The 14,735-nt window shown below is 38.3% G+C and overlaps 1 protein-coding gene across 1 annotated transcript; it reads left to right on the forward strand.

Moving 5' to 3' along the window:
* The first annotated feature begins 97 nt into the window (after window positions 1–97).
* LOC130731636 (probable helicase MAGATAMA 3) lies at window positions 98–14,220 on the forward strand. The gene is made up of 8 exons (XM_057583911.1): window positions 98–211; window positions 2,446–3,009; window positions 3,415–4,680; window positions 4,792–5,116; window positions 5,222–5,480; window positions 5,559–5,777; window positions 13,101–13,577; window positions 13,661–14,220. The coding sequence occupies exons 1-7, from the start codon at window positions 98–100 to the stop codon at window positions 13,180–13,182; spliced, it is 2,829 nt and encodes a 942-aa protein (XP_057439894.1). The 3' UTR covers window positions 13,183–13,577; window positions 13,661–14,220.
* The last annotated feature ends 515 nt before the right edge of the window (window positions 14,221–14,735 follow it).

Consider the following 14,735-nt stretch of genomic DNA (forward strand, 5'->3'; position numbering starts at 1 on the left):
GTGTTATGGCTTAGTGAATGAAGTGAAGAGTGATTTTGTTTCCAAATCGTTGCTTTAGAATAGTTGAGAAAGAGGTGATCGGTGCAAGTTGCCAAGAATGGAGAAGACTCGTAATTCAAGGGAGGAAGATATTCTCAACGTAGGCCTTCTGGAAATCCTGTTTTCTTGGAGTCTCGACAATGTTATCAACGACAATCTTTATAAAGACAAGGTTCTTAATTTTACCCCTAACTAGTCTCTTGAAAAATCCGTGTCAAAATCTCCACATGTACCATTGATCAACATGTTCTTGGATTTTCCACTTTATTGTTACAGTTTTTTTTACCATGATTGAAAGTGAATATTAAAACTACATAAGATATAGATATATACTTGTGTGACATTCACAATGGTTGTAGAGAAATTTGTTTTTTTTTTAGGTCTGAAACACCTAACATTTTCCTAATATGATTACACTGATGAGTGATATTGATGCCTTTTGGTTCAATAGAGGGAGGGAAAGGAGGAGAAGGAGAAATAACTTTGCTTGTCTTATGAAGAAAGGGTAGAATAGAGGTTTTGAATTTATATCTTTATTAATATTAGAACTCAGATTCAGATTTATTTTCCTTACGAACTCCAATTTTTTTTTGGGGGGGGGGGATTCAGTATTTCTTTCTTATGTTGTGGTAGTTTCAAACCGAGAATCTATTAGTGAGAGACATTTTTCAAACCAACAAACCACTCAAAAAACTGGCCAAATTTAAGTACTTTAATATGACATACTTCTTCATTTTGAAACAAAACAAGACATTTGACATGTATGTATGTTAATATTTTTTTTCATTTTTTAAAATTCAAACAAAATAATTAAGCCTTATTAGGCTTAATTCCACTTTGGGCCCCTGATCTTTCACAAATGAGCGATCGGGGCCCCCCGTGTTTAAACGTAGCGGTCAGGCACCCCAACATTTCAAAAACGTGCGTTTCAAGCCCTTCTGTTAAGTGTCGTTAGTTTGACTAACGGAACTAGTGACGTGGATTTTCTTTTTCATTTTAAAATTATTTTTTTACCCAAAAATTCCCCCCCCCCCAATTCTCTCTCAATCTCTCGACATCTCTCCCTTTCTCACTTTCTTCTCCATTCTTCTCCATTTTTCTCACTTCATCTTCATGGTCGCCGCCACTGCTCTTCGGCCAAGCCGCCACCACCGCGAGCTTCCTCACGCGAGCTCGCCGCTGGCCACACCACCATCACTGGGCCTCCTTCTTCTTCTTCTTCTTCTTCTTCTTCTTCTTCTTCCATGAGAGCCACCGCCGCTGGCCACACCACCATCACTGCGCCTCCTCCTTCTTCTTCTTCCATGAGAGCCACCGCCGGTCACACCATCACCTCCTCATCATCCTCGCGCGAACCTAAAGGGCAGCCACCACGGCCACCCCGTGGAAGCCATCACCACCATGAAAACCTAGGACCGTCGCCTTCAAAGTTCGATCTACGGCGAAACGCTCACGATCTCGACAAACCAACACCACCGCTGTGCTCCTCTCCTCGTCCGCAACAAAACCCACAAAGAAATTTCTGATTCCGATGACCTCCGCCGTGAACCGCCGTGCGCCGCCGCCGGAGGCGATTTCCGGCGACTCACCCTCTTCTCCTCTTCTCTTTCTCTTGCTAAATTAGGGTGAAATTAGGGTAAAAAATTGAGGGGAAGCGTGTTTGTGAATTAGGGGGAATTTTTGGGTGAAAAATTTAATCTTAAAATGAAAAAGAAAATCCACATCACTGCTCCGTTTGGTCAAACTAACGGAACATAACAGAAAGGCCCCGATCGCACTTTTTTGAAACGTTTGGGTGTCTGACCGCTACGTTTAAACACGGGGGGCCCTGATCGCTCATTTGTGAAAGATCAGGGGCCCAAAGTGGAATTAAGCCTAATTATTAATGTGTAAGAGTGGATAAGTAATTTGTTACTACATGAGTACTCAAACTTTGTTCCAATTTTAGAGAGTAGCCACACTTGAATGAGAAGATATTTTTAACCCACTATTTCGCTCACAAACGAAACAAGGACACTTAAAACAGAGTCTATCCTTCCCTTCATTTCCCTCAAACCAAATACACTATTAATATTAGAAAATTAATTTATCTCTGGAAAGTAGGTTTAGAAAGGAATTGAGATTCTATATCCCAAAATGATGTTACTGTTTTAAAAATATTTATAATCTTATATGGGCGATTTTTAATTGACTTGGAACAGAAAATGAGACATCTTCGGAGCAAACGATGTTGATCCTATATAAAGAATGTTTTATGTTCTTGAATAATTTGTTTACATTAGTCAGAAAATCATACATTCTGGATTTGCTAAATGTGTGGGTGTTATATATGACATTTTTATTGGTTAGAAATCCAAAAGCCTACATTATCAAAATTGATACAGGTTGTGGAACATTTTCTTTCAGGTTCATAAGATACCAGAAACGTTCAAGTCTACCAAAGATTATGTGAACTCGTTCATTCCAGCACTGATCGAGGAGACGCACAGTGATTTATCTTCAAACTTAATGGGGATTACAAAAGCACGTTTTTCTGAAATCATGATGGTTGAAAGAGACAAAAAGAGCTTTGAACTTCCAAAAGCTTTGTTCTATCAGCTAGTGTTGAAGAGTACTAAAACTGATGAAGTGGAAGAGAAAGGTATTGGAAATTATGAGCCTGAGTCTGGAGATGTCATTGCTTTGACAGAAATAAGGCCCAAAAACATACATGACTTGAAAAAACCAGGAAGCTACCATATCGCTTATGTTCTTGGGCCAAAAGATGATGCTGATGAGATATCTATACTGGCATCCAAACCCATAAAGATGGATATTGAATTGGGATTGATTAATGATAAAAAGAAGAAATTCTATGCAATTTACCTTTTGAACCTGACAACTAATGTTCGTATTTGGAAAGCTTTGAACTCACAGTTGGATGCTGAGGACATGAGCTTGATTAGAAAAGTGCTTCAACCTGATTTAAATGTAAGAACCACTAGATCTTTATTCAGAATAATCTTTTGCATTTGAGTGATTATACATAGACATATGCATTTCTGACGCCCTTTGGACATACGCCGTAGTTTTTAATCTCCACAAAAGTTTATGGTGGTTAATGTCTCCCAAATGCGTATGTCCAAAGTGTGTCACCAGAAATAGTTTTTCTCTAATTCCATTTTTAAATGTCATACTATGAATTTAAACTTGTTAAATCATGATTTACTTTTACTAGATGGGAAATCACTTTGAAGTGACATGCATTCTGTTTTGTAAATGACATGTTTATGTTCAATCCATGGATGTATATAAGAAAGAAACCATGGATGCTAATTGTTCTATAATTCTCTTTCTGCAGTTAATTGTGAATGTAACATGCTTTATACTTTGCAGGGTGGAGAAGACTGTCAAATTTGCCTTCCCGTTGAAAGTTTTCAAGCTCCTTCCATCATACAAGACATGATTCGTACTCAGAATCTGAATCAATCCCAAGAAGAGGCAGTTTTAAGATGTGTTAGTATGATAAATTGCAGGCATAACAACACAAAACTTATATGGGGCCCTCCAGGGACAGGGAAAACAAAAACTGTTGGATGCTTATTGTTTTCTCTTCTCAAGTTAAAAGCAAGAACACTAACTTGTGCTCCAACCAATACTGCAGTGCTGGAAGTGGCAGCAAGGTTGCATAGTTTAGTTAGAGGCTCCAATCTGCATAGAACATATGGTATGGGTGACATAGTGCTATTTGGCAATAGATCAAGAATGAAAGTGGACTCTTATCAGGGCCTAGGAGATTTGTTTCTTGATTCTCGCGTAAAAGGTCTTATGAAGTACCTTTCTGCATCAACTGGATGGCATCAAATCTTTGAATCATTGATCCAGTTGCTTGAGGGCCCTAGGAAACAATATTTATTGTATGAGAAGGAGATAGGACTTATGTCATTAGAAGAATTTGAAATGACAGAAGATACTAATATGGATTTTGCATATCGTGCATACAAGAGAAGTATGAGTTATGATGTTTCAGTGACGTTTGAAGAATTTGTGCAGAGAAAACGGAAAGAATTACCAGAAAAGTACAAGTCGGATCAAGATGCAAAGAAGAAAAGTATGATGACAATGGAGGATTTTGTAAAGAGGAAATTCAGGGAATGTAGTGAGAATCTCAGTCTCTTTATGAATACCTTGCAAACCCACTTACCAACATCTGTCATTTCACTTGGAACTGTGAAGCAAATGTTCAGAGTTCAGGATTTGTTAAGTTCTCTTAAAATTTCCTTGAGCCAAGTCAAGTTCATGCCAAATCACAACGATAGCGATGAAGAAAGAATTCTGCTTTGCCTTGGATGGACAGGATTCAAAATCAATGAGTGCCTGAGCTTACTAAATTCACTTCCTAAGTCAATTTCCCTTCCTGAATTTAAATGGAGAGTTGAAGCTGAAAAGTTTTGCTTGTCCAATGCATGCATAATTTTATGCACAGCATCAAGTTCTATTAAACTGTACTCAGAAGGGTTCAGCTCAGTGCAATTTCTAGTAATTGATGAAGCAGCACAATTAAAAGAATGTGAATCAGCAATTCCATTACAGCTGCCAGGTCTCAACCATTGCATCTTAATAGGTGATGAGAAACAGCTTCCTGCATTAGTGAAAAGCAGGGTAAGTACTTAACTTGAGCATTGCCTTTTTTGTTATTTTTGATGAAATTTTTTTCTATATGATGAAAGATAGCTATCTAATCTAACATGTTTAAAATCATTAAATTTTTAGACTGCAGATAATGCTGAATTTGGAAGAAGTTTGTTTCAGAGGCTGGTGCTCTTAGATTACAAGAAGCATATGCTTAATGTTCAATATCGGATGCATCCATCCATTAGTTTATTCCCATGCAAAGAGTTTTATGATGAAAAACTTACTGATGCCCCCACTGTCAAGGAAGAAAGCTATAATAGAAGTTTCCTTGAAGGAGAAATGTTTGGTTCTTATTCTTTTATCCATATAGCAAAGGGGAAAGAACAGTTTGGTCGTGAACACAGTTTGAAGAACCAGGTTGAAGCTGCTGTTATTTCTGAGATAATTGGAAGACTTAAAAATGGTTATTTTCTCCTTCTTATACTCCTATCTGCTGTTACTTAATAAGAAATCTTTAGCTTCAGCATTCATGCATTTGGATAACGATTGTTTTTTGTTGTTTTGCCAGAGTTTTTTAGGACAAGGAAGAAAGTTAGCATTGGAGTAGTATCTCCATATAATTCCCAAGTTTATGAAATCCAAGAGAAAATTAAGCAGCACATTACAGTTTCTGATCCTGACTTCTCTGTCAGTGTTCGTTCGGTAGATGGATTTCAAGGCGGGGAACAAGACATAATAATAATTTCTACTGTGAGATCTAATCCTAGTGGAAAAATTGGTTTTCTGTCCAACAAAAATAGAGCAAATGTGGCTATGACCAGGGCCAGGTATGTAATATGTGATGTTTATTTTTGTGATGCTTGCTGCTTCCAAGTTGATTGAAAAATGGGTTTAATTTTGTGTAGGTATGGCCTTTGGATAATAGGAAATGCAGCAACACTTTTCAGCAGTGACTCAGTGTGGAAAAAGGTAATTTTGGATGCTAAGCAAAGAGATTGTTTCTATACGGCCAATGAGGACAAGAAACTGGCTCGGGTTATTGAGGATGTTGTTTTTGAGATGGAACTACTTGAAGAATCTGAGTCCAAGTTTAAGAAACTCAATCTAGGGGAGAGGACATCCAGGTATGTCAGAACCATAATTCTCTAACTCTTCACAATTCACATATGTATATTGAAGAGTGTACTTAAAAGATTGATACTAGCATTTCTCTTTGTTAGTTAATTTGGTGCATAAAAGAACTTGATATTTGTCTAATACCTACTTTTAATCATCTTACAATCAATTTCTACCTCCACAAAAGCTACATCTAATAGTTTTTTCTTTCTAGAATCACTTCTCCAAGCGTCGAAACCTACTGGATTTTCAAACATGCACTAATCTATGGTGTTTGTTTTTGGCAGGCCAAGGAAAGCAAGTAGGTGATAATGTGAGGCTCTGTGCTGAACTTAAAGTGAAGACAACACAATACTAAGGAAATGAAGAACTTTATTTAATTTTAAACCTTTGAACAATGTACTGAAAGTTGTGTTATCATTTTGCAATGTAGTAAACATAGTTCGTCCTTTTTTTAAAGGTTTTTGTTTTCCGTAATTAAATTGATGCTTTCAATGAAATTTGATCTATCATCCTAATGTTATTAACTTTTTTATGTATGAATCTATTAAACTTCATACTAAGAGAATCTTGTAATTCAGATTTAAGTTCTCTGAATATATATTCACAAGGAAACTAGTAAACATCAAGAAAATATTTGAAGATCATATAAAAATGTAGACAAATATTTGATGGTTATATATATTGATGAGGAAACCTGTAAGCACTAGTATTTGCTTGAATGAGGTCAGGGACAAGGAAGCACCTATAGAGGAAAATAGACAAATATTTAGATGAGACATAGATGTGTGAAGGAGTTACGGGATATTTATTAAGCATGAAGCAGCACTTGTAACGTTTTCACAGAACCTACAGCACTTGAGACATAGATGTTGTGGAATTAATGATTCTGAAACAAGATTCAGAGGTGTAGAAGAATGAATCAAAGAACTATTGATGTGAAGAAGATGCAAAATGACTTAGGGATAAAAATTGAAAATATGCTGTTTAGTTTTGATACCCTTATTTTTCTTCAATAGTAATTTATCTTTCTTTAGGCGAAAACTTTTTTAAAAAGATTTATATTAAAGAGTAAAATTGTAATTTTAAAAACATTACTCTCACTTAAAAAAAATTACTTTTTTTTGTTACAAAAAAAAATACTTTAACTTTTCCTTTCATGTTCTCTTAATTCAAAAGAATTAAAATTCATCTTATTTTCCATTTATATCTTTCTCTTACGTACATTCTTTCAATTTATATCTTTCCGCTAATTTTCATTTCTGCTTCCAAACAAAGCAATACCATTTAGCTTTTTTTATCACTTGTTACTACTAAGTTAAAATCAATTAGTTAAATATATAGTTGGTCCGTCATGAATTTAGATTGGGTCAAGCGTGACTCCGAGCAGAACGACCCAAAAACCAAGTAAGGAAGCCCAAAAGGAAGACAACCAAGCATGAAGTGGAGTACAGATTCATCCATTTTTCTCCCAAAAAATAGTCAAAGTAGTTATTATTATTCCTCTTGATTCCCTCCCCAAATCATGTAACCTAGTAAACTCAATCAATGCATTTATTACTAGGGGTGGGAGGGGTAGCTCACTTGGTTGAGCTAAGGGTAGGAGTAGGTGTTGGAGATGGAGGTTCAGGGTTCGAACCTCGAGGAGAAACATTTATAATTACTAACAACTAACCACTAGCATTTGCCTATATATATATATATATATATATATATAAGGGGAAGCCTAAGATGTATAATATATGTTCACTCTATTACCAGAATAATACTCTTGAGCTTCTTTACTCTGTCTTAAGGTTTTATTCCGGAACAATAGTTTTAAATTTTAATTAAAATATGCTTCCTTCGGGAAAAAATTAAAATGAGCTATCTAAATAAATTTTAGTTAATTTTAAACATAGGCTCATTTATAAAAATATAAAAAAAAATTAATTGAATAATCACTTTTTTTTTTCAAAAGAAAATTTGTTTTATTTTTTATTGTTTATATATCATACCCTATCATTTATCCTAGTATCATCTTATCATGTCTTTATCTTATCTTGTTCATATCATATCCTGACCACCAAACAGGTCATTATTCACTTAAAAGTGTGTCATGTTACAATAAACGCCTATAAACGAAACTTAGTTTTCTAAACCACTATAAACTCAATTTCGTAAACTTTAATCCAAACACGTACACACTTAATGGATGGTCATGAATGATCATGTGAAAAACACACATGATATATAGTATCAAATTCGGATGATAACACAATCCCACGATCAAGATTTTTTTAGTATAAATCACTTAGTACTCGATCACCCTTTAGATACCCCATCCGTTTCTTTTTAAGTGTTGTTTTAGCATAAAACTCTCCAACCAAGATAGTTGATTGTTAGAGTTTTTTTCTCCAATCTTCCCTCTCACATCCCTATCATAAAGTCATAAAGCTCTCCAACCAATTAGTGGATTGTTAGTTTTTTTCCACTCTCTCATATCATTAAATCATTTACCACTCTCACCCAATCATAAAGTCATAAAGCTCTTCATAGTTATTGAGAAATGAGAATTTTATGAAAAATGTGAAGTGAAGTTATTGAACAAGTAAGGGTATAATTGAGAAATTGTAACCTTAAAACATCAAAATGACAGTTAGATAAGAACAAAAAAATTCTTCTAAAACGACACTTAAAAAGGAACAGAAGGAGTACCAACTATTTTATATTTAGGAATTAGTCATAGTTAAGATTCATCCCTCCCTAAAGTTCTATTGTGTGAGGACCGAAGTTAAGAACTCTTCCTGCACATTTAACATGTGTTGCCAACTGAACTACATACCCCTCCTGCAATAATGGGATGACCAATATAACTGATGTGCTTGAGCCTTGAATCAAGCATGGAACGATGCCCGCATTTATTTTATAGCCACTAAGAGCATCTACATCTATCATACTCACTAAAATATCTACACGTCATTTTTTTACAATTCCCCCTAATGCCAAACAATTTACACCGTTTTACTAACTTTTTACTCCAATTCAACAATTCTTAAAAGTTTCTATAGTTGATCACACCATCAACATCACATTAGTATATTTTATTATTTATCTCCATTTTAATCTAATTATATTAATTGTAAGTGTTTGTTATAAATATAAGTTCACTTTTCAAGTCTAGTGTAGAGTATATATTCTCACATACTCATCTTTGACATGTTGGAATTGAATATGTATTCCAATAGTAATAGATACTTAACATTAAAATACTACCATTGTAGATGCTCTAACACTACTATTTGTCTCGTTGTAATTCAAATCATCAATGAAAACTAGAAGAAATTGTAGAAGTCGAAGAAACAATGCCAACATGCATTCATGCGCATTTATCTTTTCATTTTCCTTTGAAGTACTTCGAGGGCTTCATTAATTACATACTCATGTAACTAAATTCCACTTTAATTTCTTTTAAGGTCCTCACATATATACCTTCCCATTGCCACATGTGGTTAAGCAATTCTCAAGCAATTTTGCTTCAATCATGAGTTCTTAGTTCTTACCAATATTCATTTGGTCCCACAAACACATTATTTATACTTTTTAGTTTCATAAAGTAATAAAACAAAACTCATAAAGTAATAAAGTAATTTGGTTGAGAGAAAAAATAATTTTTTATGCTAATAACTCAAAAAGTAAAACTCCTTATATAAGAACTGAGTTCTTATTTTTAAGAACTAAGAACTTCATGTCAGCACCTCCAATGGTTAAGAACTCAGTTCTTAATTCTTAACTCAAAAATAAGAACTAAGAACCTTGCATTGGAGATGCTCAATGCAAGGTTCTTAGTTCTGATTTTTGAGTTAAGAACGAATTGAGTTTTAACTACTAAAGGGGATGACATGAAGTTCTTAGTTCTTAAAAATAAGAACTAGCTTCTTATATAAGAAGTTTTACTTTTTGAGTTCTTAGCTAAAAAAATTATTTTTTCTCTCTAATTCATTTAATTTAAGTATTGAATTAGCATTTAAATTTAAATCAAAATTATATAGAAATAAAAAATATTTACATAATGGTATTGTGAGACCGGATGAATAGTGCTAAGAACTAAGAACTCATGGTTGGAGCAAAATCTGCATAGAATTACTTAAGTACATGTGACAGTACGGACCTACATGAATATTGCTAAGAACTAAGAACTTGGAGATGCTCTAAGCAGATAAGAGTAAGGCAGCCAACATTTCATATAAAGTTTCAAAATCGGACTCATAGTTTCCTTTTCTTCCATTACCCATACTTATATAGCTCAGCTTGCTTGTTTAGTTTATGAGAAAAGGGTAAGGCAGAGGTTTTGAACCAAATTTGATTTATGTTTAGCCAAGTTTGTTCAGACATCTCAGTTTATTCTATGAAATTGGCTTCCTAAGAAAACAAAAAGACCTTGCGATTTGCATAAGGGAGATATCATCGTTTTTACTCTTGTAGAGGTAATAAAACAATTGATATATAGAGCGAGAAAGCAAGCAAGAGAGATAGACACCCTAAACTTTTTTTTGCCATCCTAGCTAATTAATCCTTAAATTATCATATTTGTTGTAATATATCATAACGTTAACCATCTGTTAAATCATTATAAGGAATTTGGATCCTTTGTTTAAATTAAATCCTAATATTTGGTATATATTTGATCTTTTCCAGTGTTAAATTAAAAAAATACTAAAACAGATTTTTGCAAAAATATAAAAAGTCAAAAATGAAGAACTAGGAGGTTTCCAGCCATTTGTTCCCAAGATTGGAACTGATGCTACACTAACACTCACCAACCAAAGAAACAAAAACAGATGCAGATTCAGGAGATTCTGCTAAGTCTTTCACCCAATCGACTAGATTGACCTCAAAGATTCATCATACAACTAAAAGTTCTCGCTTTAGCTGCAAGTCAAACTCTTCACTCATAATTATGAAAACATTCAATCATCTCTCAACCAAGCAAACAGGAAAATCCAGATCATATTGAAATGAGAAAGTAAGCAAACTTCGCAAAATGATAAGCTACCCTATAATTGGCCTCCCTAAAGTATATAAAAGCCAAAACGTCTGAACGGATACAAAAATTTAAGATAACGGTGAAAGAAATAGAAGTCAAAAAAAGAAGCTAGATACTGAAGCTTGCCATTGATAGCGTGAATCAACCCTCTGATAGTCTTATTCAACAACAATATTGAGGCAGTTCTTCTCCAAGGCCACCTTTAACCCCCCCTTTTTGAACCCTATTGCTTCTGCAAATTCAGCCCCAAGTCAACATACTTCATTAATTTATAAAACAACAAATAAAATCACAAAGAATATCATTTACTTAAGGGTTAATCATCAAATTAGTCCCTGTCTTTGTAAGATCGTTTGCGTTTGGTCCCTCATTGGAAAATATTGTAATTCTCGTCCCCACGATTGCAGCAAGTTTGAATTTAGTCCTCGTCGGAAGGCGGAGCTCCGACGAGCTTGCTGAGTGGCAGGCGAACGCTTACATTGCCTTTTCCACGTCATTTTTAAATCATTTTAAATGACACTTATTTAATTATTAATTAATTATATTAAAATAATTAATTAAAAAATATTTAATTTCTTATTTCAGAAATATTAATTCCAAAAAACACCAATAAAAAATTATTCATGATTTCATCAATGTTCTTCCCTTAATGATCTCCAACCAAGAAAAAATGCAGCTTCCATTGGACTATGCAGGATAATAACCAAGAAACTAAATAACATGGTGTTCTTGGAATGAACATTGAAGAGAGGTATAGTACCTAGAGGTGGAGGATTGAGCTAAGAGAGGGTGAGAATGAGAGAAAGAGTGCTGAATTTCATGTGCTATTTCATCAAATGAGCCAAAAGTCCCTTACACTTGATAACTACCTCCTATTTATAGAGCTTGGGTACTACTTATTGGGCCAATTGGGCCTCCGAGGTCAAGGCCCATCTGAAGGCCAGGGCCCCGCCTCAGGGCGGGATACATGCTGGGCGTTGCCCCTCTAGGGGCTCGCCCAGTCCACTAGTCCACAAGACACCGAGCTCGAGGTATGAGAGCTAAGTGTGTCTTTTAAATGCTTTTACATATGTCTTACAGTACACCGGAATCTGTACTGCCAACATGGCTTGAGAAAAGAGAAGTAAACTATATCGCCAACATGGCGTGAGCAAAAGGAAACTAGCATTTTCGGTTACCCAGTCCACTGACTTGACGAGCAATCCGAGCTGGCAAGTCCACAAGTCCACAAGCGGCGAGACCGATTACTTCGTATTGGCGATAAGTTGGAGCAAGTGTATGACCGTTCGCCGGCGGGAAAGGTGGCAGGCATGGGTCATGTGCTGATCATTCAATCATTGACTGGCGGTAACCCCGGCGAGCGACTGAACTTTGTTGTTGGTGTCACCCGTCAGGCGATGGTGTTTGATCCTTATAGTGGCGAGGCTTTTCGCACTTTCCCTTATTTTAAAACCTTTCCAAATCTTTATCCGCCTCACGTGGCTGCCCCACGTGATGTGTCGGTTACATCAATTTCCCTCTTTCTCCGGAACCGTCACTTCACCTTTCATAACCGTCCCATCGTGCGCAGTAACTCCCCATTGCACGCGACCCACCTCCCCAAACCATCATGACTTCCAACCTTCCACACGCGTCCAACACGCGTCACCCTTCCAGCTTCTCCCCTTCCCCTATAAAAACCCTTCTTCCCCACAATCATCCCTTTCCGAGACCCCTCTTTACTTCCCTAATCGCTTACCAAACTCCCTCTGCCCACTTCCGCTCCGGAGCCGTCGCTTATCACCCCTTCCGCTACCCACTCTTCACATCCTACTCCGGTGAGTCCCACTGTCTTTATCTTTGCATCACACACATACTAATCTTTTCCTTTCTTTCACTTCACTGTCTTCTACAAATGGCTTCAAACCCTACCTCCCCTAACCACTCCTCTTCTTCCTCCGGAAGCGACCCTGATGCCACCGCCGCCGGCGGCCTCCGTTTAGAGGCCCCGGAGATCCCACCTTATCGACTAAAAACCTACGCCACTCTGCCCCTTCCAGTCCAAATAGCCCCCACTCACGAGGCTATAGACCAACCTTCTATTTTCCAGAACAGCGATCTCATCGTGCAGTTCGTGAACTCCCTGGGTGGTTTGTCGAATGACGATGAGTTTAGCGCGAAACTCAGGATCTGGATTTGCAGTCCTGGGGACCGCCCCTGGCTTCATAAGCCAGACGGCGACGTAAAGAGATCCCATTTCTTCTTTGCGTATGAATACATGTTTAGCGATCTTGGAATCAGGCTTCCTTTCTCGCCCTTTGTCCAGACCGTCCTCCGCGACATCAACGCGGCTCCCTGCCAACTCCACCCTAACGCCTGGGCCTTCATTCGGTGTTTTGAAATCCTAAGCGCCGCTGTCGGCATCGCCCCATCCCCCACCAGTTTCTTCTACCTCTACGACGTCGACCCCAAGTCCATCAAAAACAAAGGATGGATTTCCTTGAAGGCCCGAGCCGGCCGGAAATGCTTGCATCCCCACAAAAGTAACGCGAAGTCCACCTTCGCACGGAAGTACTTCCGTGTGGCGGTTCATCCCGCCTACCCAGAGGCATTCACCCTTAGAGACGGGACCGCCCTTTTTCCTCTTTACTGGACGGAGAAGCCCAATGGGTCACCGATCCTTCAGAGGAATCTTTGTCCGCCAACGACAAAGCCTTTCTTAATCTCCTTGCCCCACTTCCCATCCTTGACTGCACAACAGTTCTTGAGGGCGCTGACCTCTCAAGAACTCCCAAATACTTAGGTTGCCCATAGCTCACTTTTTATTATTGACATTTCCTTTCTCGTCTCCTATGTTGTCACTGATCGTATTTCTTATTGTTACAGAAGATATGAATTTCACGAACGCCGAGCTCCTGAAGGCCCGTGAGAGGAGAATGGCTCGCTTTTCCCCAAAATTCAACACTGAGGGCGACGCGAAAAAACGGGGCGGTGCTGAGAACCAAGCCGAGAGCACCAAAGCTCCCAAGAGGAGAAGATTGGTCAAAGCCTCCTCCGGCGCCGGCACATCCAATCCTGGCGCTCAGCCCACCACTGCTGCTGCGCCTAAAGGCAAAAATGTCACTGAAGCCTCCGTCGTCGCGACTATCGAGCCAACCACCGTACCAGCTTCTACTCCTGCCACCGCCGGTGCGACCGCTGCTGCTGCCGCCGAGTCCTCTGTTGGCGCCACAGCCGCCTCTGCCGGCGCCAACGCCACAAAAGCTGCTGCGTCTTCCGACACTCCTATTGGAGAGAAGGAAAAAGAAAATGAAACTCCGAAGTCTCCCCCTCGCCAAGATGCGCCTCCTAGCCCGCCCTCAACACATGATGCGGGCTCCATGCCTTCCCCGCCTCATCAAGGGGAAAAATCCTGTCCTGGCGCTGCCACTACCTCTGAAGCGGCTCAAATTGAACAAACCCCTGCTCCCGCGGTCGGTTCCTCAAGCTATTATAATATGCTCCCCAACGCCATTGAACCCTCAGAATTCTTACTTGCTGGTCTTAACCGTGACGTCATAGAAAAAGAAGTTTTGAGTCGGGGCCTCAATGACACCAAGGAGGAGACTCTTGCTTGCCTCCTACGCGCTGGGTGCATTTTTGCTCACGCATTTGAGAAGTTCAATGCCGCCACCGTTGAAGCTGAGCGGTTGAAGGCCGAAAGTGCTAAGCATCAAGAAGCCGCCGCTACTTGGGAAAAGCGTTTCGACAAACTGGCGACGCAGGCAGGAAAAGACAAAGTCTATGCCGACAAGATGATTGGCACGGCGGGGATTAAAATCGGCGAGCTGGAGGATCAGCTGGCGCTGATGAAGGAAGAAGCAGATGAGCTTGATGCAAGCCTTCAAGCTTGCAAAAAGGAAAAAGAGCAAGCTGAGAAGGACTTGATCGCCCGAGGCGAGGCGCTGATTGCTAAGGAGTC

The sequence above is a fragment of the Lotus japonicus genome, chromosome 1 (assembly GCF_012489685.1).
Source record: "Lotus japonicus ecotype B-129 chromosome 1, LjGifu_v1.2".
Taxonomy (NCBI): Eukaryota; Viridiplantae; Streptophyta; class Magnoliopsida; order Fabales; family Fabaceae; genus Lotus; species Lotus japonicus.